Source organism: Osmia lignaria, chromosome 12, assembly GCF_051020975.1.
Source record: "Osmia lignaria lignaria isolate PbOS001 chromosome 12, iyOsmLign1, whole genome shotgun sequence".
Lineage (NCBI taxonomy): Eukaryota > Metazoa > Arthropoda > Insecta > Hymenoptera > Megachilidae > Osmia > Osmia lignaria.
The window spans coordinates 9,974,285-10,000,000 of record NC_135043.1 but is presented as its reverse complement, the minus strand read 5'-3'; the positions used below and the strand labels follow the sequence as shown (position 1 = coordinate 10,000,000).

Below are 25,716 nucleotides of genomic sequence, written 5' to 3'. Positions count from 1 at the left end.
TGGTTATTAGCTAAAAGTATTGCAAATACTAAATTCTGAAAAATATCATATTTGTGTGATTAATACAAGTTACAGAAAGTAATACTTTGAATACATTTCAGAAACATATTTACCTTGATTTTACCACATGTTTGAATAATAGTCTGTGTGATAGAACTTCTCATTGAAGGAAGTAAAGGTAAACATTTGATGGCTCCTAGAAAAAATGCTGGTTCTCTATCCATAAAATTTAATAAGTGATCTATCAGTCTTTCACTACCAGTTAACAATCTTCTTAAATCAAAGTTTCTACGTTGATCATATACTCTAGTTAGTTGTGATTGTGTTAACACTGATACTATTTGATTATATACATATCTATAAGTGAAAAAAAAAAGTATAAGTTATATGTTCAAGAATAATGTATAGCTGTTCCATTTAAATGTACATACGTTAATTGCAATGTAAGTTGAGGTACACTTTCAAGTGTTTTTGAAACTGCAACTAAAATCAATGGGCCTTTTACAACAAATACAAAATTAGTATCTCCTGCATGAACAGATCTGATCATGTCACTGCCTGCTTGGACAAATGAAACTAGAGCCTGCATGACACCCATAACTGTGACTAGTTTGTCTTCTGAACTATATCTAGAGTATATGGGTTTTCCTGCTTGGCTTAAAATAAATATGTGTTTCCTTTGAGCCAACCAAGCTTTGCAACGTAAAGGATCAGAGTCTATATTGGTATGACCTAATCGATGTGTAACATCCTCCTGAAATATGAAAACAGATGTTTTTAAATGATATTAATTTCAGGTAATTGCTAAAAGGTATTTATAATGATTCTTTGAGAAGAGGTTATAAAACGTACTAATTCGGAATCATCAAGAGAAGTTGTTTTCTGAAGTTCTCGTGGACTGGATGCGGTAGGTGTTGCTGGAATGTCTTGTACGTCTTCTTGAATTTCTGAAATAGTGCTTGTTGTACTTTCTTTCATTTGCCTATCATCAATACTACTGCTCATCTCTTGTTCATATTCTTCAAAACTATCTGTTGTTACAAGCATTGTTTCTGCCGAAGCACCTGGTTCAATCCCAGGCTCCGGGATACCATCCTCTATGGTAGCAGGCTCTTTCGTAGCCATATTTATAATCGAAACACTTCTAACGTGTCACTATTTTGAAATTTTCTCTTCCGATTGACATTTAATACCGAGCCATGACGGATTGGTCGCCATTGTTAAATCCGGCTTATTTGGCAGAAACTTTACAGACTAAAAATCAGTGCTACCATTTTTATCAAAATCACTAGCCTGTACAATTTTTTAAAAAGCAAGTATGATAGTTTGAAACTTTACATTCACATAAAAGCGAAATATGTATTTGTACGATAATTTTAAGGTATTTCAAGGATAAAGTACACACCGTTTCATCTTGGAAGTATTTATTTCATTTTGTAACAATACAGAATCTAAAAATAACGGTTTTAAGGAAGCAAAAACTGCTGTGTGTTAAAAACTATGTGGCTATCAAATGCACATTTTTGTGATGCCCTCGTTTAAAACAGAAACCACCAAGTGACGTCTAACCGCATGAATATCCGCTAGGAAATAATGATAGTCATATGCAGCCGATTATTATCATACATAGCTAAGCTACACATACATTGCCAGTTTGATTTGCGCAGCCTACATTATCGTGATTTCAATAATATTCTGTGCGGAAGTATACGCCCATTACACACCGACTGATCGATGAATGTGAATCAAAAGATCCGCCCATTAGCAACTAGACTAGTTTACACACATATGAGATTCTCAATTTATACAATATTCCCTTCCTTTTTCTCTTCTTAAAAATATTGATAACAATTACTGAGATTCGACGTTTACGATGCTTACGGCGCGTTTCTGAAATAAAGCCACTTTAAGCGGTGAGGATTTATTGATAAAATTCATCGAAGTCGGTGTGCTTTTAACTCTAGTCTTTCGCGATGTCGTTGAAGCTCCCATTGATTACTGCGAAACCATTATCTCATATTCAGGGAAGGCGACCTCGGCACCGCCGTATGCTATGTAGCAGACACTGTGAGAAGGTTGCACTTTGCCGATTGTCAGAGTACCCTCGTGATTAACACGACCGACATAAAGTGCTTCTCCATCCTCGGTTTCACCGCCTGGGATTGCGTTAGGAGGAATCTGGTTTCCACTCGTCGGCACCCACATCGGTTTGCAACCGCAAAGAACCTAATATAAAAGGTAAATACAATTCATTATAATATTTCAGATAAAATATGTATCGCAATGCTTCTTTACTATAAAATCATTACATACCTGGTAATCAGTTTTACCGTGTTCACCACCACCCCAGGCGACATAACAGACAGAGTGTCCTGGCTTCACCTTACCAGGCAAAAGAGCACCCTCGTGGTAAGCTCTGCCCACGTACAATGTTTCTTCGTCTCTTCCTCCTTCCACTGCACCTGGGGGCAGCATGCCACCTGTCGCGTCACACCAGCAAACTTCTCCCAATTCCAATCCTTGCACAGGTGGAGGTGGAGCAGATGGGTTCACATCTACAAACAGGTGAAAGAGACATTAATCATAGAGGCTAAGAAAGATTATTTTCTCTGTTATTTCTTGAATAAAAAGACGTTCATCTTCATGCTACGCGTATAATCACAAGAAAAAGGACCGTGTATGATTCAATGATAGTTATTAAATGTGAACGTTCTATGGATTTTCTTCGAGAACGACTTCCCTGGTATTTCGAAGGAGATTACATGGAAAGTTACGAATCGATAGAATGAATCATGAGTAATAATGTTTAAAATAGCGAAGAGAAGGTTGCGATAGGGAGTGGAAACCGATTGGAAGGGAAGGCATTTGAAAAACGATGTGTCTGCAGGAGATAGCGACGCGTTGTGACCTCGACATATTTGCTGCAACACACATGCTACTGTTAAAACATTCCATGTGACTCGTAATAAACACACGTAACACCCGTACAATATGCAAACGGTTAATAATGCCACGCTCAAATCCGAGTATATATCATTAGGTCATTGCATATCAAACGGACGGTATAAAGATATTTTCATAAAACTTTAAGTTTAAAATTTATATATCACAATTGTTATTTTGAATGATCAGATATGCAACGATCTAATACATATTTTCGACTGAATTATATCCTCTGGTAAATGCTTCCAGGTTACGCTCGCGCCCAAGCGAGGTCAATTTAATCGTTTAACGAGCCCGAGATCCGTCAAAGAAGCAGAGAAGACAAGCTACGTGCTCGTAAAACCAAGATTGCAAGTGTAATTCAATGTACTTCCTTGTGAAACAATTAGCGGCACCCGTTACCCAGACCCTTAAACACCCAGTAACAAACTACTTCGATCCTATTCTTTCTTAAATTTTCAGTTATCCAACCCAATTAGTAATGAATCACTCTTTGTGATAAATTCAGAACATTAGCTTCAACGCGTTGTTCGCTAATCCTTATGTGTTAAACAAATAGAAAAAAAAAGAGAGAGAAATTACGTTTAGAAGTGTCAGCTGAACGGGGTGGATATTGTGCAGTTCGAATCTTCCACTTGCCGGTTGCACCCCAACCGGTACGCACGCCCATATAACTCACGCCAAATGGCTTTGGATCCTGCCATTCCATGATCTTAGAACCGTTTAGATCACCAGCCCTGACCGTGATAAGGCCGTCAAGCCATGTGATCACGAACTTCTTCGTTTCGTTCTCGTTCAGCAGGTTTGGCGTGTTCACGCGCACCTGTCGGTGCAAAATCAGCTTTTTAACAGGTGTACACAGCCAACCGGAAACTCGAAATCATTTCAAAACATGATAATCAGGAAACGACTTCGGGTTTCGTTCGTATCGAACCTTGTCGGGCTGTTTGCGATCGTATCTGACGACGGACGCGGTGTTCTCCCAACCGCCGAGCAAGATTTCGTACATCGGACTCGAGTCGCCTTTCTTGTTGGTCAGGGCAACGTGCGCGTTGCTCTTGGCCCTGACTTCAATGAAAACTGAACCGCCTCTTACGTTACGAAACTGGTAGACTAACTCGTTCCGGGTCGACAGGGTGCCGTGTCCTTGTGTGTAAATCAAACAAATTTCAATCTATCGCTTCTTGAAATTATTTAACAATTCTATCCGTGTATATCTGATAATTTCAACTTCTCTGGCTTCGACGAATAAACTTTACCCTGATTATAATTCAAGGTATAACGTTTCAAGTGTAAGCAGAGATTTATACAATCATGGATAACAAGCAGGATCGCGTTAAAGCAAAGACAAGCGTGTCTATATGTGGTCTGAAGTACGTTTTTCTCGTGCAGGTACCCCTTGAAAACGTGCTAGGATCAAATCAGAAACTAAAAGACTTAAACTGGATGCAACTACGCTTTTCTCAAGCTTCATATACTCTTTACGTACAACGATTTTGACCACCGACACATATGGCTGTGGACGACGACTCATTAATACAGTGGCCCCTCAGAAACCAGATATAAAATAACATAGGAAGAAAATCGTGTTAATAAATTGAGAACTTCCACCTGAGATTTCATCGAACAGGTATTTACATTATGTAAAATTAAGTTGAAATCTACTATCATTCGCTATTCTATTGAATATTGCCTAAAATTTCTATGCTATTACGTTCGACATTCGAATTAACATGGAGTCTAAGAAGGGTGTGGAATATAGAATGAAATGTTACCTTCGATCAGCCATTCGCCGGACGCACCCCAACCGGTGCACACTCCAAAGTAACCGATTCCAAATGGTTCCGGATCGGCATAAGTGAGGAACGAGCTCGGTTCGCCTTCTTTACCCACTGACACGACACCATCGCTCCATCTAAAACGATCGGAGCAACCAACAGCATTAAAAATAATTACTTACCCCTAAAAATATGCAATCAGAACGAAAGATTCACCTAATCCAAAATCCACGATACTCGTCACCACTCAAAATACCGGGTGTCTCGACTTCAGCCACATCAGGTTTGCTTCTATTTTTACGGATCACGGACTTGCCGTTGCTCCAACCGCCAATGAATACCTGAACGAATTTATAACAATTTCTTCTTACTCGTTCTTTTGTACAATTTATATTCAACAATGTTAAGTCAATCTCACCTCGTACATCGGTTCTCCCTCGTGGGGACCGGTGGTGAGAGCAACGTGAGCATCGTTGGCTGCTTTCACCCGAAATTGGATTTGTCCGCTAGCAACGGGGTAGAAGTGGTATTCCAATTTGTCTTCGGTGGAGAGTGCTGGAAGCATGAACGATACATAATTAATAAAACGATCTTTTTTGTAAAGCAACGCGGGGCTTATTAACACTAGATTGCCGGAGCGAGTCAATTTGACTCATTTACAATTTTATCATTCAAATCCTATTTTGGCGAATCTATTTGTCCGACAATCTAGTGTTAATAACGCAATCGTAATGAAAATAGTTGCTTAGAGTTCCACGAAGATTTATAACAGAAGAACGTGGTAACGGATTCGCAATTATAGCGAGTACATTGATCGAACCGAGTCCTGCATTGCCCTACTTTCTTTAGCTACCAAGGATGTCCCGGCGTCCAGACGTCTGGGCGTTCAAGCTGGCCGACGATTCTATTTTTCATGAACTACCTTGAATACATATTCTGAACAGTGAAGATAATTTGGAAATACGTGTTAATTAATTCTACCAGCTCGTACCAAGAGTGAAAGGGTGTCGGGGGCCCAGACGGGGGAGGGATTTTAATGGGTATGGTGAGTCCCACTCTGCAAATGTATTTCTTTTCCAGCAAACAAAAAAAAAAAAAACCTCGTACCCAAGAGTACCTATAACGCTTTGTATAAAAAAAAGTTACGTGTACACGTGCCGGTTGCTTTATCCTCTGTGTAAATTACGCTAGTTTTTATAGACTCGCACACCTGCTCGTCTTTACAGAGAGCGGCTCTAACAAACAGCTTGCGCCTTCGTTAAAAAGCATTTTGGAATTTGCCAGATCCTTCGAGCTGATCACCTTTGTAAATATCAATCACGTGCCTTTCTGTCAAGATTAACTGAAGAAACAGAAATGATAAAACTAACACGTTTGTTGGACCGATGACTCAAACTTGAAGAATTTTGTTTTATATTATTATTGCTCTGTAAAATATTTACCTGGAAGCCTAAGCAACGATAGCAACTGGTAGCCTAAATCAGCGTAGATCAACGCTAATACGGTTGTTTGTAATAAAAGATTCCGCGAGAATATAACTCGCGAATGCATGTACATTTTATCCTCATCAAAGTCCATTGATACGAGTTATTATGTACAAGAAATTTCATTTGACATTGAACGGTTTATGCACAACGAAATCAATTAACGATTTTTCATCAGGCTTGACAGAACAAACAAGCATCAAGTAAGTATTGAATTTCAAAATTCCATGTATCACGTGTCACTATTGAATTCACTTTAAAAAAAAAAATTGTGAAATTTCGTCCCGTTACCGTCTTATGGTAATATCGATAAGTAAGAAAGCTGTTATGTCTTCCTATTGTATTCTCGTGAAAATATTAACAATCATTAGAACGATCGATGTGCGAAAGGATTGTTGCTTTTTCACTTACTGTCTCTGTCAAAGCAGTTTCGAATCTATGCGCAAGGTTACGTCGAAGGAACGCAACGGTTATAAATAGTTGCTTGTGTCACGGAAGAGACCTCGTTAGTTGCTGACGTCATCGATAAATGAACGATAAATCGTCAGCAATTCGGGAGTCAGTGATTCGACTTTTTTCTTCGACGAACGTATAAATGCTAAGGAATAGCAGTATCCGAAGAAATGGATAAGCGAAAGAATTAAGTATGACGTCGAGCTGATGTCATTAGTATTTCGATACCGGTTACTTCGCATTACGGTACCTTGATGATTCAAAGTGACTGGCATGATGAACTTTCATACTGTGAGATTAGCCGGTCAAAGAGCCACCTCCACTTTCGTCGATATCTACTGATATAGAAGAAATTAGAAAGTTGCGTGTCTGTGGATCGCAATATACAACTATCTGAAACATTAACAAACTTTTTTTACTTACTTCGGCTATTACTTTGAATAAACATTAAGAATGATACGTGACGTTCTTTAGGATCTCTTTCGCATGACAAATTCATTAGACTACATCCTATATCATTGAAGAAGCGTTACGATTGCAATTAACATAACAATGCGAAAATTAGACTCATTCAACCTATTTCCATTGCATAATGTTGATCGCCGGTTGATTCCCTCCTTTCGCTATAACCTCATTAACACAATCCTCGAACCTGCTTCGACAAATACAGGGTGTTAGAAAGAGTGTTAGTCCTTTAAAAGGGTGGTAGCTGGGTTGATTTTGAACAACATTTTCCTTTGCAAAAATGTTGTCTGAAGTTTCGTTTTTGAATTATTAAGGGAAAAACACTGGCCAATCAGAGCGCGCATAGCGCGCGGGCTCAGGGACGGTAGCATCGACTACGAAAACTGGGCTTGACTTGAGTCCCAAGCGTATAACCTTTTTTAATCGTTTTTTAACTACAGATTATATCGTGTTGTAAGAATATGTGCAACGAGCGTTAAAAGTCATACCTATAATGAAATTACTCATGCCTAATAAATTCCTGTGAATTATTTGCAACATACTCAACTGCCAATAGATACCAACACCTAGGAAGTCACACGTCTGATGCACCTAACCGTGTCTGTCCCGCTGTCATTGACCTCGCATGGTAACTGTCTTTTTCCAGTAAGGTGCATTACGATACCGAGGAAGAATGAGACACGGAACGTGATCTAGGCCAGTATCGTGACTGGTTTATCAACTCCTATACATTTTCCTTGTTCAATCGCGAAAACGGATTTCAAAAATGTACGCACACTGGCATAATTAGAATGTTTCGAATGGAAGATAGCAATCTTGAGACAATGTCTGAAAATGAACGTGGCAAACTCCGGTCGCGAAAGGTTAAAATTCACTTGACCGTAATTAACGAACGTAGTTACGACACAGATTCCAGAATGAAGGCGAGAGATTCCCTCGGTTTCCAGGAAATAGCGAATATGCGGCTTGCGAAACGATCTAAAAGTCGTTGTTATACCGTGAAATCCTGCTAAGATGACGTGATAGTGGAATCTTGAAAATTAAGCGATTCAGAACAACACTATTAATCTTTTTTCAAGAGGCGTAGTTATATAAATTCGTGAAATCGTGTTGCTAAGAAAGCCGGCCGGCTTGTCAAACCTGTACAACCGCACCCGTGTACTATATTTAGCTAGGCAGTAGGAAAGAAACTATATTCGAAAGCATTCTCGAGTAAATAAATACAGACTCTTTTACCAATATCGAAGGATCAATCGTCGATAAATTTAAAATGTTAATCTTGACTGCTTCGATCGATGTTTTCCCTAACTGGATATTCTAAAAACGGAGAAAAAAAGAAACAACAGAATTGTGATAAATTATGTAGAATAAAATAAAGATTGCAGGTTTCGGGTCACGCTCAACCTATTTGTAAAAGATATTATTCATGCTTATAAATATAGACACAATTCCAAGTGACGGGAGAAATGTTTAGCTACGTTTCTCAGTAAAAATATTACCTATTGTAATGACTCAATGGCAAAAAACTTATTTATGGAAAACAAATCCCTGTGTGGGTATGTTTTTTTACCTTCTGCGCAGTAATTACTACGCAATTCGTAATCGCGCGGTATAACATTGATATCGATAAGTATTGATATCAAACTCGTTCGATAGTTAACATTAAAATTCGAATTTGACGTGGTACTGAACACATCATTACGTTTTTATAATATTTGAATCGAATCTAATTTCGTACATATACTGTTAATATGTACAAAACATTTATATTGAAACGATACTTTTTGAGTATACTAACCAGAAACTTACTAAAATAAATATTTCATCAGAAGACACATGAAAAATATCATTTTTTATCGAAAGCGTTTGATAAACTAGTAATCGAAATATATACTTACAAATAGCCATGATTTCCTTTTTCGGCGACTGTGAATAAAACTCGTGACAAGCGAAAAAACCGACACACTCGCTTCGAAAGTTCAATTCGTACTGCGGTGAAACGTCGTGTTCTTTGAAGCTTAGGACGGTTGTTCACACATGCGCTCTAGACATCCTGCAAATGCAACGCCGCGCCGGTACTTTGTAGACGATAATTAAGTAAAGGGAATGAGTCATAAATTATTGATGAATATTCATTTTCAGATATGAAAAACCTAACAGAATTTTTTGGAATCAGTTCAGGTTTGTCCCTGTTGAAAAAAACAGTATATTTAGACCAAGTAATAAAATGTAATCTAAAATAATAAAATGTAGTATGACTCACGTTATTCTAATTCTTTAATCATTATTTTGAACAGATGTAGATTACTATAACTTATGCATTGATAACACAAATGGTATTTAACATTCTTTAAAGCTGAATTCATTAATATATTTCCAATAAACAATGTCCAATTTACATCCAATCAGGTCCTGACTAATATGCTTCTATCCTCTATTCTTCCTTTTTCTTCAATAAACCAATAGAATTTCCAACCTCAAAAATGTTTAAGTTAAAAAAAAATCAAAATTACCAAATGTATGCATACTATGTACATATGTGTAACACTTTCAACTGAGTCGATTTTCATTACGTATAACTTCAGCAAATGTAATTTCAGATATTCATGGTTTCTGTGACCTCGTTAAACAATAATAAGTTACCACGTAACAATGATCGTAATGAATCACTCAGAATGTGTAGGCGTCGTTTACAATGGATTGTATTACCGTTTTAGATTAACCACAAAATTGTCTGTAAAGTGTATCTCATCTACAAAAAGTGATAATTAAATATTTCTTTCATAAGATTTTACAAAAAACTTACCTATATAACTAAACTAAATGAAGTACTATATAAATTTTATCTTTCATTTAAAATAAGCTATCGCCTAATACCATTTTCTGTCTTACTTCTGGGAGACATTAGAGCTCTCTTTTACCATTTTTATGTCACATCCTAACATACCGACTGTGATTGATATTTTATCACAGTGCTTCTGGTGGTAGAAATTAGTAACAAAAACAAAATTGTTTAATAAATTTAACTTCAATTACTTTGGAAAATAAATCATTTTAGAAAAGCAATAAATCAGTTAAAGAACCGAAGAGTATTTGTAACGGTTATTATTGTATAACGTTCAATAACTATTTAATAAAAACACAATAATTACTTTTTAATATTGTATAAAAATTGAATAATTCAAAGAAATTTACTGGATATCCATGTATAAAAGTTATAAAAATAATATATTTCAATAGATATAACAATAATTTAATTAACAAACAATTGTAAAATTAAAAATAGTCATTAAATAAATTTTAATAAAATAATCAAATAAAATTTCGCAATATATCCATGTGAAAATTAAAGAAATAAATAATTTAAATAGATATAACAATAATTTGATTAATAAACAATTGTAAAATATAAAGTAATAATTAAACAAATATTAATAAATATTAGATAGAAATAGTTAAATGTAACTAGCCGCGGAACCGGTGAAGCGGAACGTCATGCTTGATTGGCTGCGCCGCTACCCAATTGTCAACACCTTGACGAAGAGCAACCTAGAGAGGGGTTAAATCTAGTCAGTCTTATCGCGACCGCTGAAGGGTACGGATGGATCTGTCAAACATATACCGGTACGGGTTGATACCATGGATATTTGTGCATGGATTTATCAGTGTATTACCACAAGTGTTACTGTGTTTGCCTATAGTGTTTCCTATAGTGTTTCCCATGTGTTTTGGAATATTTATACGGATATATTAGTTCGTTTTATGGTGTGGAACCCCATGTACCTGCATGTGCTTTATTGTGTTTTATGGTGCGGTTCCCTATGTGCTTTGACATATTTTTACGGATTTATTAGTGGGTTTTATGGAGTGGTACCCTATGTGTTTTGGCATATTTATACGGATTCATTAGTGGGTTTTATGGAGTAGTACCCTATGTGTGTTGGCATATTTATACCAATTTATTAGTGGGTTTTATGGAGTAGTACCCTATGTGTTTTAGTATATATATACGAATTTATTAGTAGGCTTTATGGAGTGGTACCATATGTGTTTTACTACAATTTCCCAAATATTTTATGGTGTTCTATGGTTTTGATTTTCATGTGTTTTGGGATGTATTTATTTGCATGTGTTTTACCGTATTTTATGATGTAGTTATTCCTATATAGTTTTGCATGCATATTTTTAAATTATAGTATGTATTAGCATATTAACTACAACAAATTGAGAGAAAACATATATCGTTCAAGAATCGTGATTTTTATGCTTCCAGATGAGTGCTTTGGCCAGTGGGGGTACAGTTTCTTTGACGAGCCAACAGTCGAGCTATGAATCAATCTAAGATGCGTGGCGAGTGCAGTGGTGCAAGTCAACGATCGGTGAGTCGCATGCTTTAAAGTTCCTCCGGTTCCCATCATGTCGTAGGACGAATGGTCCGTAGCGACACGGGAATTGGTTGTAATTTTTATTTTTTGAGCGAGCATAGTGACCCACGAATATCACTGTATCATTTTATACATTGATAATCGTGCAAATTGCTTTTTTGTGTATTTTATGCCTTAGCTCAGGATAGGGTTTTCTTGTACATATTTACATATGTAGATTTCGAGTTTAAAAATGTAGAGAAGTCGGATGACCCTCCGACTTCACAATACACTTTCTTTTTTATATGTACAAGAATTTATTTCGCGATGAGCGGATTTCGATATCAAAGTAATAAGCATGAATACTATTTATTATTATATCTACTTACTTTGATAACGAAATCGCTCTTGAAATTGAAACGTTCTTCCGATTTTATTCGTTAAATTGGCATAAGTTTAGTATATGGGTTGGCCCCCCCAAAGGGGGTGGTCACGTTTACGATTCTCGGTCCTAAATACTCATCATTCCCACTTCATACTCACGAACTCTATCACATAATCATTTATCCACCTGCGTACCGTTGTGTAGTGAAATATTACCCCGTTAGGACTTTCAAGTTAAAGTAGTGTTGCGAAAAATTTTCAAGTTTAAGTAGTGTTGCGAAAAATTTTCAACGCGAGAGTAAATATTACCCCGTTAGAATTTTCAAGTTCAAGTAGTGTTGCGAAATATTTCCGGCGCGAGAGTAAATATGACTATACACTGACTAGTATTCGGTGGGAATCCTTTTGGTTTTTATTTGATAAAATTAGTTACAAGGATTTCGCGGCATAAGACCGTGAACACCACCTCATGGGAGATAAAACCATGCATTACTAGGCCTTTTCAGGCACAGCCATAGAGTACGGAACATTTAAGTATGTTGCATCCCATACGCTAAGCTGTCTTAAAGTCCTTTTGCCTATACTATGAGCGTCCATCACTCGAACACGTTGGATGCAACGTGTTCGATGGATGGGTAGCGCTCTTAGCGAAGGGGTGCACCCTGCCTGGGCCTAGAGCCTTAAACAGGCGGGGTGGGTGGTATGTAGCGTCGGGCGTAAGTCCAGGGGGCCTAAGAACCTCCGTTGCCAGCTGATATTAGCAGTGGACGAATGTTTGAGTCATATTTGCTCAATTTTGATTTTCAGTATTTGCTCTTCAAGCATAATTTAAAGTTCCCCTTTAGTCATGTTGCTAGATCAGGATTTTCTATTTTAATTAGTGTTGCGAAAAATTTCCAGCGCGAGAGTAACTATGACAATGCACTTACTAGTATTCGGTGGGAATCCTTTTGGTTTTTAAACTCAATGTCTTATTTAATTAATTAAATTAGTTACAAGGATTCCGCGGCATAAGACCGTGAACACCATCTCTGGGAGATATACCCATGCATTACTAGGCCTTTCAAGGCGCAGTTTAGGATGTGGCGCCCATCCATAGGTTCCATTTAATAAACTGCAGTCCTTTTGTCTATACTATGGGCGTCCGTCAATCTGACACGTTGGATGCAACGTGTTGGACGGGCGGGTAGCGCTCTTAGCGAAGGGGTGCACCCTGTTCTAGGCGGGGTGGGTGGTATGTAGCGTCGGGCGTAAGTCCAGGGGGCCCGAAAACCTCCGTTGCCAGCCGATATTAGAAGTGCACCATTTTTGCGTCATAGTTGCTCTATTTTGCTTTTCAGTATTTGCTCTTCAAGCATTGTAGAAAGCTCTTCGTTCGTACTTGAAATTCATTCTGTCACGTTCACGGTTCTCGACCCTAAACACTCATCATTCACACTTCAGCCTCACGAACTCTATCACATAATCATTTATCCACCTTCATACCCTAGTGTAGTGAAATATTACCCCGTTAGATATTAATGTACCAATCATGTTTCTAGATCAGGATTTTCAGGTTTAATTAGTGTTGCGAAAAATTTCGAACGCGAGAGTAAATACGACTATGCACTGACTAGTATTCGGTGGGAATCCTTTTGGTTTTTAAACTCAATCCAATGTATTATTTATTTAATCAAATTAGTTACAAGGATTCCGCGGCATAAGACCGTGAAACACCATCTCATGGGAGATAAACCCATGCATTACTAGGCCTTTGCAGGCGCAGCTTTAGAATACGGAACATATGAAAATATGTTACCATATTCTAAACTGTAGTCCTTTTGTCTATACTATGGGCGTCCGTCAATCTGACACCGTTGGATGCAACGTGTTGGACGGGCGGGTAGCGCTCTTAGCGAAGGGGTGCATCCTGTCCTGGCGTTACGACGTCCAGGCGGGGTGGGTGGTATGTAGCGTCGGGCGCAAGTCCAGGGGGCCTAAGAACCTCCGTTGCCAGCTGATATTAGCAGTGCACCATGTTTGCGTCGTAGTTGCTCAATTTTGCTTTTCAGTATTTGCTCTTCAAGCATTGTATAAAGTTCCCCTTTCGAACTTGAAATTCATTCTGTCACGTTCACGGTTCTCGACCCTAAACACTCATCATTCGCACTTCAGCCTCATGAACTCTATCACATAATCGTTTATCCACCCGCATACCCTTGTGTAGTGAAATATTACCCCATTAGGATTTGCAAGTTAAAGTAGTGTTGCGAAAAATTTTCAACGCGAGAGTAAATATTACCCCGTTAGGATTTTCTAGTTTAAGTAGTGTTGCGAAAAATTGTCAACGCAAGAGTAAATATTACCCCGTTAGGATTATCAAGTTTAAGTAGTGTTGCGAAAAATTTTCAACGCGAGGGTAAATATTACACCGTTAGAATTTTCAAGTTTAAGTAGTGTTGCGAAAAATTTCCGGCGCGAAAGTAAATATGACTATACACTGACTAGTATTCGGTGGGAATCCTTTTGGTTTTTATGTGATAAAATTAGTTACAAGGATTCCGCGGCATAAGACCGTGAACACCACCTCATGGGAGATAAAACCATGCATTACTAGGCCTTTTCAGGCACAGCCATAGAGTACGGAACATTTAAGTATGTTGCATCCCATACGCTAAGCTGTCTTAAAGTCCTTTTGCCTATACTATGAGCGTCCATCACTCGAACACGTTGGATGCAACGTGTTCGATGGATGGGTAGCGCTCTTAGCGAAGGGGTGCACCCTGCCTGGGCCTAGAGCCTTAAACAGGCGGGGTGGGTGGTATGTAGCGTCGGGCGTAAGTCCAGGGGGCCTAAGAACCTCCGTTGCCAGCTGATATTAGCAGTGGACGAATGTTTGAGTCATATTTGCTCAATTTTGATTTTCAGTATTTGCTCTTCAAGCATAATTTAAAGCTCCCCTTTAGTCATGTTGCTAGATCAGGATTTTCTATTTTAATTAGTGTTGCGAAAAATTTCCAGCGCGAGAGTAGCTATGACAGTGCACTTACTAGTATTCGGTGGGAATCCTTTTGGTTTTTAAACTCAATGTCTTATTTAATTAATTAAATTAGTTACAAGGATTCCGCGGCATAAGACCGTGAACACCATCTCATGGGAGATAAAACCATGCATTACTAGGCCTTTCAAGGCGCAGTTTAGAATGTGGCGCACATCCATATGTTCCATTTAATAAACTGCAGTCCTTTTGCCTATACTATGGGTGTCCGTCAATCTGACACGTTGGATGCAACGTGTTGGACGGGCGGGTAGCGCTCTTAGCGAAGGGGTGCATCCTTTCCTAGGCGGGGTGGGTGGTATGTAGCGTCGGGCGTAAGTCCAGGGGGCCCGAAAACCTCCGTTGCCAGCCGATATTAGAAGTGCACCATTTTTGCGTCATAGTTGCTCTATTTTGCTTTTCAGTATTTGCTCTTCAAGCATTCTATATAGGTTCTCTTTCGTACTTGAAATTCATTCTGTCACGTTCACGGTTCTCGACCCTAAACACTCATCATTCACACTCATCATTCATCAGTATAGTGAAATATTAGCCCGTTAGAGGTTTATGTACTAGTCATGATTTTAGATCAGGATTTTCTATTTTGATTAGTGTTGCGAAAAATTTCCATCGCGAGAGTAAATATGACAATGCACTGACTAGTATTTAGTGGGAATCCTTTTGGTTTTTAAACTCAATCCAATATTTTATTTATTTAATCAAATTAGTTACAAGGATTCCGCGGCATAAGACCGTGAAACACCATCTCATGGGAGATAAACCCATGCATTACTAGGCCTTTGCAGGCGCAGTTTTAGAATACGGAACATATGCAAATATGTTACCATATTCTAAACTGCAGTCCTTTTGTCTATACTATGGGCGTCCGTCAATCTGACACGTTGGATGCAACGTGTTGGACGGGCGGGTAGCGCTCTTAGCGAAGGGGTGCATCCTGTCCTGGCGTTACGACGTCCAGGCGGGGTGGGTGGTATGTAGCGTCGGGCGCAAGTCCAGGGGGCCTAAGAACCTCCGTTGCCAACTGATATTAGCAGTGCACCATGTTTTATGTCATAGTTGCTCAATTTTGCTTTTCTGTTCGCTTTTCTGTTTTGCTTTTTTGCTTTTCTATTTGCTCTTCAAGCTTTATGTTTGCAAAGTCGAGTCACTTTTATTAAAAATAAAACCCCCTGGGGGGCCAGCCCATATACTAAATCGGAGCCGTGAAATTTCGCCGATATTCTTACTTTTAATTAAGTGAGAATATCATCTTTAGTTTTTGCTAATCATACGTTTTAGCTTAGGCATTTCAGCACACATGAAGAAAACTGGTAGGTGAAAATACCTTTGGCCTTGTTCATTTTTATGCCCAAAGCTCATTCGGGTACTTAGATGTACTCGCGTGGGTGGAGGGCGGTGGACAAGGTTTAGTTTTAAGTATAATATATTTTGGCGACTGACAAAAGTAGTGAACCAATAGTGAACCACGATAGAAGTTCCACATGTGTGTGTGTGGTTAGGATGTGGGATTTGTATCGTTTATTAACAATCTTAACTTACTATAATATTACAAAATACTTATCAAGAATAAATTGAAAAATTGTTACATTAGATAATTCAATTGAATACGAAAATGAAATGTATTACTTTAGCATAATGTTCACTATTATTTGTCAGTCGATTTCAGCAAAAAGGTATGTGATTTTATTAGAGTGTGAAAGTTGAATTGAACTCGGGTGTCGGAGGCGTCCCGGGACGTTCTCTCTAGGTTTAGGCATTTTTGCACCCGGGTGGTTGTATGAGAACCGTGGAGTGAATTTTTGTGAGAATGATTTTTGCCCTTTTTTAAATATAGCGATAGGCAGGCAGGTAGTTTACTTCTGGTGTGATTGAGTTTAGTTTATAAGTAGGCAGGGCCAGAGCAAGCTTTCATGTTTCTCTTCGTATTCTCCTCTAATACGTGAGAAGCTTGTATCTGGGGTTGTGAAACCAAAAATCAAGAGAAAAGATGAAAATGCAATTTAATTAATTTATCAATTAATTAATTTAGCATTCTCTCTTGATTTTTTCAAGGCCAAGCCTTATTAGTTTGTAAGTCGTAGTCGTGGTACTAGACCCGATTACAAAAATGAAGTATTAAAGTGAAAGTGCAGTGAAGTGAAGTGAAATTAAAAAGTGTTTTGTGCTTGGACATTTGCAAAAATTGTGCAGGTATGCGAGTAGCGATTCAAGGGATCGTTGCTCGTTTACGTGTTACGTTTTTACAAATGTCTGAGCAAACGTAAAATTTTCGCGAGTGATTTTTGTGAGGCTATTGCCGAAGAAAGAACAGGCTATATGCTGAAGAGCCCCGGCAAAATTTGCCAAGAAGAGGGGAACTACTAATGGCTCTCCATCTTCGGATGGACAGTCATTCTGTCACTATGCTCGCTAATTTGTTTTTTCATTTTTTGTGTTTTTCCTTGAACGGTATGAATAATACCGTCCAGGACATATTGAACTCGACATTTTACGAGTTCAATACCCAGCTCGTTGAATGGTCAACTCGCGATTTTATTCCCCTATTTCTTTTTCGTTTATTACTTTATTGAAATAAATTATTCTTTTCTTATTGAGTTGCACATCAATTATATTTCATGTTCTTATTTTAAATAGATTCAGTTTATTTGAAACATAGCCTGGGTGAGTTTTCATTTTATTAAATATCTCGGAGATTGTAATGGTAATTATATTTTCTGTTCTCGGCATTTTTCATTTCAATTGTAATCGAAATTATGATGTTAATTATATTTTCTATTTCAGCATTTTATTGTTGAATTATTTTTTAATTGTAATCGAAATTATGATGTTAATTATATTTTCTATTTCAGCATTTTATTGTTGATTTTTTAATTGTTACTAAAATTATGATGTTAATTATATTTTCTATTTCAGCATTTTATTGTTGAATTATTTTGTTAATTGTTACTGAAATTATAATGTTAATTAGATTTTCCATTTCAGCATTTTATTGTTGAAAGTTTTATGTTGTTTATTTTGGGGGGTTTTATGATTTTAGGGAGGTCACTATTTTATTTCAGGAAATTCTTCTCTTCTTATTGATTTTATATGTAAATCATATCTTATGTTCTCACATCATATATTCGTATTCTGGTTTCTTTTATTAAATGATTCTGAGGTTGCAATGTTAATTGCTTTCTGTTTCCATATTCTACCGTTTCAATTGTTACTGAGACTATGATATTAATAATCATCATTTCTATTACAGCATTTTGTTGTTCAATTGTTATTTTCTCAATTACTGCTGAAATTATGATGTTAATTATATTTTCTGTTTCAACATTTTAAATTGGTATTTAATGTTGTCTCTTTTTGAGAATTTTATTGTTTTAGGTGGGTCACTCTCGTAGCCACCTCCACGTGGTGTGACCCGGTAATCGGTATCGTTTCCTAAACATTTATCAGGCGATAATGTTTAGAAAACAATATCGAGCTGAGAGCTACGATTTGGTTAACATAAAGTAGTAAAATCAATTTTTCGAGCGAACACGCTATTTTTTTTATTCTGATTCTTTTCTTCGGAAGGATCCATCGATCCTTTAGCCCCGATGTAGGTTCCAAGATTATCGTTCTTAGCAAAATTCAGTCCTATTAGTATCAGTCATCTACTGCTCAAGTTATTAGATTTTATTTAAGGGCTCGAATAGATAAAATATTGATAATAATATATATTTGCTGTTTTATTAAATATGTAATAACTGAACTGTATGAAAATACTTTGCTTACATTTCTAATAATTGAATTCAAAAAATCGTAATACACAGAAACTTACCATAAAAAAAGTAATAGCTGTTTTATACTTTATTAATTCCAGCTAATTCTTTAATTTGGGTTATCAAATGATTATTGTACGTTTTATAATCTATGGGAGATACAGCAGCACATGTTGCCTTTAATCTTTTCTCATCCTATAAATAACAATCATTTATATCAATGTATAAATAATCATGACAGTATCAATATTATAAATATTTTGATAAATAAATAAACTTACGCTGAATGTTTCCAGTTTAATTCGGATCTTAAATATGAAACTTTTAAACGTTGCATCACCAAATTTTTCAAGATAAGCATCATTGTCATTTTCTTGCAACTCTCCAAGTTCTTGAGCAGTAACACCTAATATTTTTTCTGCTTCTTCACTGAACGCTGTCGCCCATTGATTGTTTGTCCAATCTGCTAAGCTTAACTAAAAAATTATTTCCATGATGCAATATCTGTTAAGGGAATATAATACCATAATTCATTTTGTACTTACACTTGCAAGTAAACGATATCTAAAATTTGGGTATTCCTTATCGCATTTTTCACACCGATACATATCATTTGCCTGATCAATCAACTGTAAGGTACGATATTTTAATGAAACAACCCTTCGTGTATTATTAAATAGATACAAATATCTATTACAAGATAAATTACCTTTTTCTTGCAACCTTCGGAAGGGCAAGCTTTATAAAGAGCATTTTCAATTCGAATCATGTTAACAGTAGCTTTAATCACGTACATATCAGTGCCTCTATGACCCAATTCCAAGTCTGTTGCCTCCTTGAAAGTAATCAATGGTCCACTTGTATTATTTGCACCTCCAAATGCTCTTGAAACTGATTTCATATCTTCATTACAACCAATTGTTTTAAACCAGCCACGTAATCTAGATTAAAAGAAAAAAGTTTGTACAGCAGAGTCTGTGTTTCTAAGAGATCTATTAAAAAGTTAGAGCACCTGTGTGCTTCTGGAATGTCTGGATCAACTTGCATAACCGTGGAACTGAGAGCAGATAAATTCTTTCCTCCGTTAAACTCGCCAATACGAGCCCCTTTGACAGCTACAACTGGATTATTGCTACCATCAAAGTCTTCAGCTTCTGTCCCCCACAGCGTAAGACACACCTACGCGTTTATACAATTTATTTTTACCCCGATATTAAATGAAAACAAGTTTTTAACATTTTTATGAGTCAATATAATTCTTACCATAGTGTTACTATCATCAACAAGATGAATATCCCTCTTTTTCATCTCTCTACCTGTAGTTCTTGATGTTAACAATTGCAAATCGGCGCAAGATTTAACGATACCCAGCACATCTATAATAAAGATTATATTTAATACAGAAAATATTTAATTATATGTATCTCAGTCGAATGTGTAAATACCCATCAAGTCATTCTTTTCCTTTTTCTCTATATCACCTATCGGTTGAAAATCAAATTGAAGAGTTGGAATATCCTTTTCATTATCATGACAGGGAATGATTTCTGAATCACCAGTTAAATTCATTTCATAATCATTTTTTAAATTATTGAATTGTTTATTTGCTGTTTTTAAAGTAGCTCTAGAAATGTAATAAACTTTTCCAATCTGAAATAAAATTTACATGTACTATCACAACATTTTAACAGTATTTGCACGCAATAAATACCTCAAGCATCTCATAAAATTTATCACACTGATCTCTGAATGCTGTACATCTAATTTCTCCACTCTCATCAACAAGATCCATGGAAAATAATTTTCCTTCTCCACGGGAATTACTCCATGTCCTTATACCAGATTTACTAACAACTCTTGCTCTTACCACCCACCTAAAAATATCATTACTTAAAATTGTGCAACACTAAAACAAGATACAATTAAATTTACCTATTTTGATAAGGACTTAGTGCAATAATGGGAGTTGTTTGTATATCATTAGTAGAAGATTGAGGTGGATTATGCTTTGATGATGCAGAATCTGATAAAAAATAATGAACCTTATAAGTTATCACGATTTATGATTATAAATTACAAAATTAGCTCATGTTACCATTTTGCTGTGGAGGATGTGAAGCTAATTTAGACTGTACAGATGGCACAGGTTTAGAATCACTTTCAGACTCTGCACTTGTTGGATTTCCAATTTTATGTCCAACCTCTTTACCAGGAACTTTTACTTCAATATTTAATATCACCATTACGCGTCTAAAGAACATGAAATTTAATATTATATGATTTATAATTACATAAAATAAAAATTTTTAAATAAATATTATATACTTCTGCTTTCCAGCATTATTCACCATACTTATTGCGTATCTATTAATCTGACAAATAGAAAATTCAGTCAAAATGTTGTCTGATATCATTGAGTTTAACTGAGTAGCCAACATTGTGAACGAGTTTACTCTTTTCCCATCAGACACAAGTAGCCTGTAACGTTCTCCACTGCTTGAACTTGCCAATTTTTTATGACCCTACAAAATAATATGTTCATATGAGCTATTTCAACTAAATTATGTAAACTATATGATTTATTTACCAGTATTTGCAGTATTGGTTTATCAACATCAACGCCATTTATGATTTTCTGAAAAAAGCATACATAATTAAACATATTATTTAAACATAAACAATAAACTTTATACAGTTAATAGTGAAACCCACATCTAATGCTCCTTCGGTAAGGGAATACATTTTGAACAATAGCTGTTAAATTTCACAAGAAACAATAATGATTATTTGTTAGCAAAACAACGCAATTGCGCAATATTCCCGGCAATTCCCGGTAATTCCCGGTAATTTTACTCGTGAGAATATTTCCTAAAACTATGTAACATTAAGATACTCAAAAATCATGCAAATGTAACGCTCTTGCGAGAAAATTTACAGCTAAATTTAGGTTTCTCGCCATGAATGTAGTCTCTCTACAACCCACTCATTTCGTGATCCTTTTTATGGTGCTATACCCATAGGCATAATTATAACCAATTATAACTGTAATAAAAAATTATAGGAACAAAATGATTATAAAAAATATGTAAGTATGTATACATTTGAAATCATGCTGTTACAAGGAATAAAGGGAATATTAATTAATGTTTCCATATCACTCAAATCATAGAAATCAGTCATAGAAGTATGTGTTTTAAAATAACAAAGTCCTTTCAATAGGTTAAAAGTTTGCAAATAAAATTATTTTAATTTTTCATACCATTTCTGATACTTTTACATTTATTTTTTGAATCTTTAATAATAAAATTTAATTAAAATTGAAAATCTTTCAGATACAGGGGAATTATTATAAATATTTTCCTTGTTATTGTTGATGTAATACGTATGAGCATGGGAAATGAGTATTATGAAATTCTTGGTGTAAGCAGAACAGCTGATTTAAAAGAAATTCGAAGGGCTTTCAAGAAATTGGCAGTGACAGAACATCCTGACAAAAATAATGTACGTGAAAGTGCAACTCTCTTATCAACTTCTTATCTAACGTAAGTCAAGGATTTTAACTGCACATAGTCAGTGTCTACACTCCTAATAATTCATGTATACTTACTAATTAGAACATAAAACTTCATTGATAGTTTTAAGCATTTCTGCATCTAATTTAATATTAGCAACATATTAAAATTAAATAGCATTGATATATTTAAAAGTATAATTATGTTGGTATATTATAGGATGATCCCATAGCTCATGAGAGATTTATTAAACTGACAAAAGCTTATGAAATATTGAAAGATCCAGTTTTAAGAAGAACCTATGATAACTATGGAGAGGATGGTCTTGATAATGCAAATAGAGGAGGAACTCATCATTCTTGGAGTTACTATGCAAATAATTTTGAATTATATCATGATGATCCCCAAGTTATTAAGTTGGATAATAATGATTATTGTAGGTTTACTTATTAAAATTAAATTTGTATTACTTTATAGGCATGGCATAGATAATGTATTATTTATTTTTGCAGTTGAAAATGTTATTAATACAGAAAAAGCCTGGTTAGTAAATTTTTATTCTCCAATGTGTAGTCATTGCCATACGCTTGCACCAGTTTGGAGAAAAATTGCAGAAGAATTTGATGGGGTAGTAAGAATAGGGGCTGTAAATTGTGAAGATGAATGGCAACTTTGTCATCAAATTCGAATACAGTCGTATCCTACTTTAATGTATTATCCAAAGGTATGTAAATTTCAAATTATAGAAATAATGGTGAAAATTTAGAAGATTGGTAACACTTTAATTTTTATTACAGTATTCAAAAAATGGAGTACGATATAGCGGAGAAAAGACGTACACTGCCATTATGAATTTTATTTTAAGTAAGTTGGAGGTTCATATACAAGAAGTGGACGAGCCATTGGAGAATTTTATTTTGCGCGGTAGTGACGGGACAACAAAATGTATGTTAATATTTGTTTGTGGTCCACATCGAAACTGTTTTACGTCTTCCGACCGTCTCAAAATTGCAGCGATATTTGTAATTATATTATCCATTTATAAAATATTTCATGTTATATTATTTGATTGCTTATAATTATATTTGACGCTTTTTTGTTCTAGGAAAACGTGATTGATATAAGGATAGTTTCTTGTGATCAAGAAAAAAAGTGCAAGAATGTGGCAGATTCGTATGATATTAATGCGATTTACTTGTCCGCGTCTAGTAATAATTCTTGGCGCGTTGTCCGTTTCAAAGATATAGATAAACCTGAAGTATTGGTGGAGAAATTGTTGGAGCATTTACCAGAGCCTAAGGAACTCGATGCTGACGAATTCTATGTAAATTATCCTATCTTTCCTCTTTATAAGAAACAAGTATTTCTCATTATTTATTACTTATCGGTAGTTGTTTACTGATAACTATTATTTTTCACAGAATATCAAGAAACACTTGGAAGAAGGAAAAATATCTGAGTCTAGTTGGCTTTTATATTTTTATATCGGAAAGATAATTGAACTAGATCCAATGTTAAAAAAGCTTTCTAGTAGTATTAATGATATTAAGCTAGGTAATGTTGAATCTTCTATTAAATGTTTCTATTTTTGTTGTTCACGATGTCGTATCGTTATTAAATTACAATGAATTTGTAGGTAAAATTAACTGTGCCAGGCATTCACGTATTTGCAGCGTGCTTGGCATAAATCGTTACCCAATGTGGGGTATTCTTAAATCAGGAGGAGCATTCGAATTGCACCACGGAAAGGATGTGCCTAATGATATTACTAAATTTGTGTATAGTAGTGTTAAAGCGGTAAATGTATGGGCGTTGAATGAAGAGCAGATAATGTCCATATTGGACGGAAAAAACGGAGCATGGTTTCTCGATTGGTACGCGCCATGGTGTCCTCCTTGCATGAGCTTTTTGAAAGAAGTTCGCAAAGCATCGATAGAATTTGACAAGTCTGTAGTTCGCTTTGGGACTATAGATTGTACCGTACACTCCGCAATTTGTCAGCGGCAAAACATTCGTTCATATCCAACCGCGATGCTTGTGAACGGAACCAATGTTCATAGATTTTCAATGCAGAAAACAGCTGCCAACGTTGTTCAATTTATTAGCGAACTACGAAATCCTACAGGTCAGGACATATTCATAAAACGATGTGTATCGTAAAAATAATAGTTTATTAATTTTCTCATATAATACACAGTGATACGACTTTCCTCGAATAATTTTAAAAATCATCTTGGTCGAAGAATGGGTAAGTTTATTTGGATTGTGGGATTTTTCGCGCCTTGGTGCGCACCTTGTCAACGGCTAACGCCCGAATATATTGCTGTTGCGAACTCTTTATCCGCACTTCCTCTTGTAAAAGTGGCCAGTATCGATTGCGAAGCGGAATCCGATTTGTGTGCATCTCAAGGAATCCGTAGTTATCCTACTATAAGACTATATTCAAGTGAAAATCAAGATTTAACAAAGTTTTAGTAAGTGAATTTTTGGTCATATCTTCTGATAAATAATTTGATTCGAACAATTAATGAAATGATTGATGATGGTTTTTAGCTCGTATAATGGACAACGATATTCGCTTCCGATATTAAAATGGATTGCCCAGAATCTTCCACGAAAAGTACGGGATTTGAATCCGTCGACTTTAAAGAAGGAGGTATTAAACGATAAAAATGTATGGGTCGTTGATTTTTATGCTCCATGGTGTGAACATTGCCAAAAACTTGAACCTCAGTTGGCCATAGTAGCTCAAGTAAATATAATATTATCTAGGAATTTACATGATTGCAAGTTCTATTTCTAATGATGTTCTTTTTCTAGCTGACGGAGAAAACAATACAGTTTGGTCGCTTTAATTGTGAAATTTATGTTACCGAGTGTGCCGATGCTGGGATTAGATCATATCCAACATTACTGGCATATAATTCTCGGTATAGTGCAAGAAAGATTATGAACGGTTTTCCAATTAATGGAACAATGGCGGAAAATATAAAACGTAGCGTTTCAGACTTTGTAGCCCGCATTAATCACGATGAGTTATAGTATCTATAGTTACATACTCTTATTGCTACGTATCCGTATGACGAACTCTCTAAAAGTATTTTATACACATTATCTTAATTCTCTCACATTTCGACTAATTAGAGCGTAATTAAACGTTCTCAATCGTGCATTTAGCTTTGTATGCTACTTGAAGAGGTTTCTCTTCGTTTATTTAATTTTGTATTTAATATAAACAAAATAAAAATTTACAATTAATTTTTATTACTTCTCTTTTAAATAAAATACAAAAGAAATATTGAACAAGAATATATTTTCTTTATAAAACACATTTACATATATGGAGGCAGTGCTGATACCAAATGCAGTGTGATTTAGCGTCAGATATTATTTAAATATCATTTATTATAGGAATTTATTAAAATGCTCATCTCTTCATTTTCCTCGTTCGTTTTTCTATTTCAATTATAGGCCTTTCCCTTGTATCGATATTGCGATTATAAAGTGTAAAGTCATGTTTACGTCATAATTATTATCTCAATAA

General features: G+C 35.8%; 5 protein-coding genes across 14 annotated transcripts in view; 2 read left to right on the top strand and 3 right to left on the bottom strand.

Annotated features, from left to right (window-relative positions):
• Mon1 (vacuolar fusion protein MON1 homolog) overlaps positions 1-1,358 on the bottom strand; it is a 2,297-nt gene extending 939 nt beyond the window's left edge. The window contains exons 1-4 of the mRNA XM_034321683.2: positions 853-1,358; positions 432-754; positions 114-357; positions 1-35 (exon numbers count right to left, since the gene is read on the bottom strand). The exon at positions 1-35 is cut by the window's left edge and continues 250 nt beyond it. Of these exons, the coding sequence (XP_034177574.2) occupies positions 1-35; positions 114-357; positions 432-754; positions 853-1,125 (875 nt within the window). The 5' untranslated portion in view covers positions 1,126-1,358. The remainder of the gene's footprint in view (positions 36-113; positions 358-431; positions 755-852) is intronic.
• The window catches only part of LOC117602734 (uncharacterized), a 169,850-nt gene that overhangs the window by 39,148 nt on the left and 104,986 nt on the right, over positions 1-25,716 (top strand). The window lies entirely within an intron of this gene.
• Positions 1,836-9,589, bottom strand: LOC117603005 (uncharacterized). 6 transcript variants are annotated; one of them, XM_034321685.2, is made up of 9 exons: positions 9,387-9,589; positions 9,022-9,312; positions 5,140-5,276; positions 4,938-5,062; positions 4,719-4,858; positions 3,878-4,089; positions 3,526-3,766; positions 2,314-2,555; positions 1,836-2,226 (listed from the first exon to the last, which is right to left on the bottom strand). In XM_034321685.2, exons 2-9 carry the CDS (start codon positions 9,029-9,031, stop codon positions 1,996-1,998), a joined length of 1,338 nt encoding a protein of 445 aa, XP_034177576.1. In that variant the 5' UTR covers positions 9,032-9,312; positions 9,387-9,589; the 3' UTR covers positions 1,836-1,995. The 6 variants fall into 6 exon arrangements, with proteins under 6 accessions (XP_034177576.1, XP_034177575.1, XP_034177578.1 ...); XM_034321684.2 differs by lacking the exons at positions 9,022-9,312; positions 9,387-9,589 and adding an exon at positions 6,164-6,628; XM_034321687.2 differs by lacking the exons at positions 3,526-3,766; positions 3,878-4,089; positions 9,022-9,312; positions 9,387-9,589 and adding exons at positions 4,433-4,459; positions 6,164-6,621.
• Positions 18,299-21,537, bottom strand: RpA-70 (replication protein A 70). 2 transcript variants are annotated; one of them, XM_034321682.2, is made up of 14 exons: positions 21,373-21,537; positions 21,248-21,295; positions 20,986-21,182; positions 20,756-20,910; positions 20,593-20,683; positions 20,372-20,534; positions 20,106-20,310; positions 19,924-20,036; positions 19,673-19,839; positions 19,370-19,601; positions 19,206-19,289; positions 18,942-19,136; positions 18,720-18,855; positions 18,299-18,555 (listed from the first exon to the last, which is right to left on the bottom strand). In XM_034321682.2, exons 1-13 carry the CDS (start codon positions 21,400-21,402, stop codon positions 18,742-18,744), a joined length of 1,794 nt encoding a protein of 597 aa, XP_034177573.1. In that variant the 5' UTR covers positions 21,403-21,537; the 3' UTR covers positions 18,299-18,555; positions 18,720-18,741. The 2 variants fall into 2 exon arrangements, with proteins under 2 accessions (XP_034177573.1, XP_034177571.1); XM_034321680.2 differs by lacking the exon at positions 18,299-18,555 and having other exon boundaries at positions 18,660-18,855.
• LOC117603002 (dnaJ homolog subfamily C member 10-like) lies at positions 21,562-25,658 on the top strand. Of its 4 annotated transcripts, none has more exons than XM_034321675.2 (11): positions 21,562-21,745; positions 21,993-22,161; positions 22,392-22,608; positions 22,685-22,896; positions 22,970-23,194; positions 23,278-23,496; positions 23,594-23,726; positions 23,809-24,297; positions 24,370-24,646; positions 24,726-24,924; positions 24,993-25,658. In XM_034321675.2, the coding sequence occupies exons 1-11, from the start codon at positions 21,729-21,731 to the stop codon at positions 25,212-25,214; spliced, it is 2,379 nt and encodes a 792-aa protein (XP_034177566.2). In that variant the 5' UTR covers positions 21,562-21,728; the 3' UTR covers positions 25,215-25,658. The 4 variants fall into 4 exon arrangements, with proteins under 4 accessions (XP_034177566.2, XP_034177567.2, XP_034177569.2 ...); XM_034321676.2 differs by having other exon boundaries at positions 21,729-21,844; XM_034321678.2 differs by having other exon boundaries at positions 21,730-21,844; positions 21,993-22,202.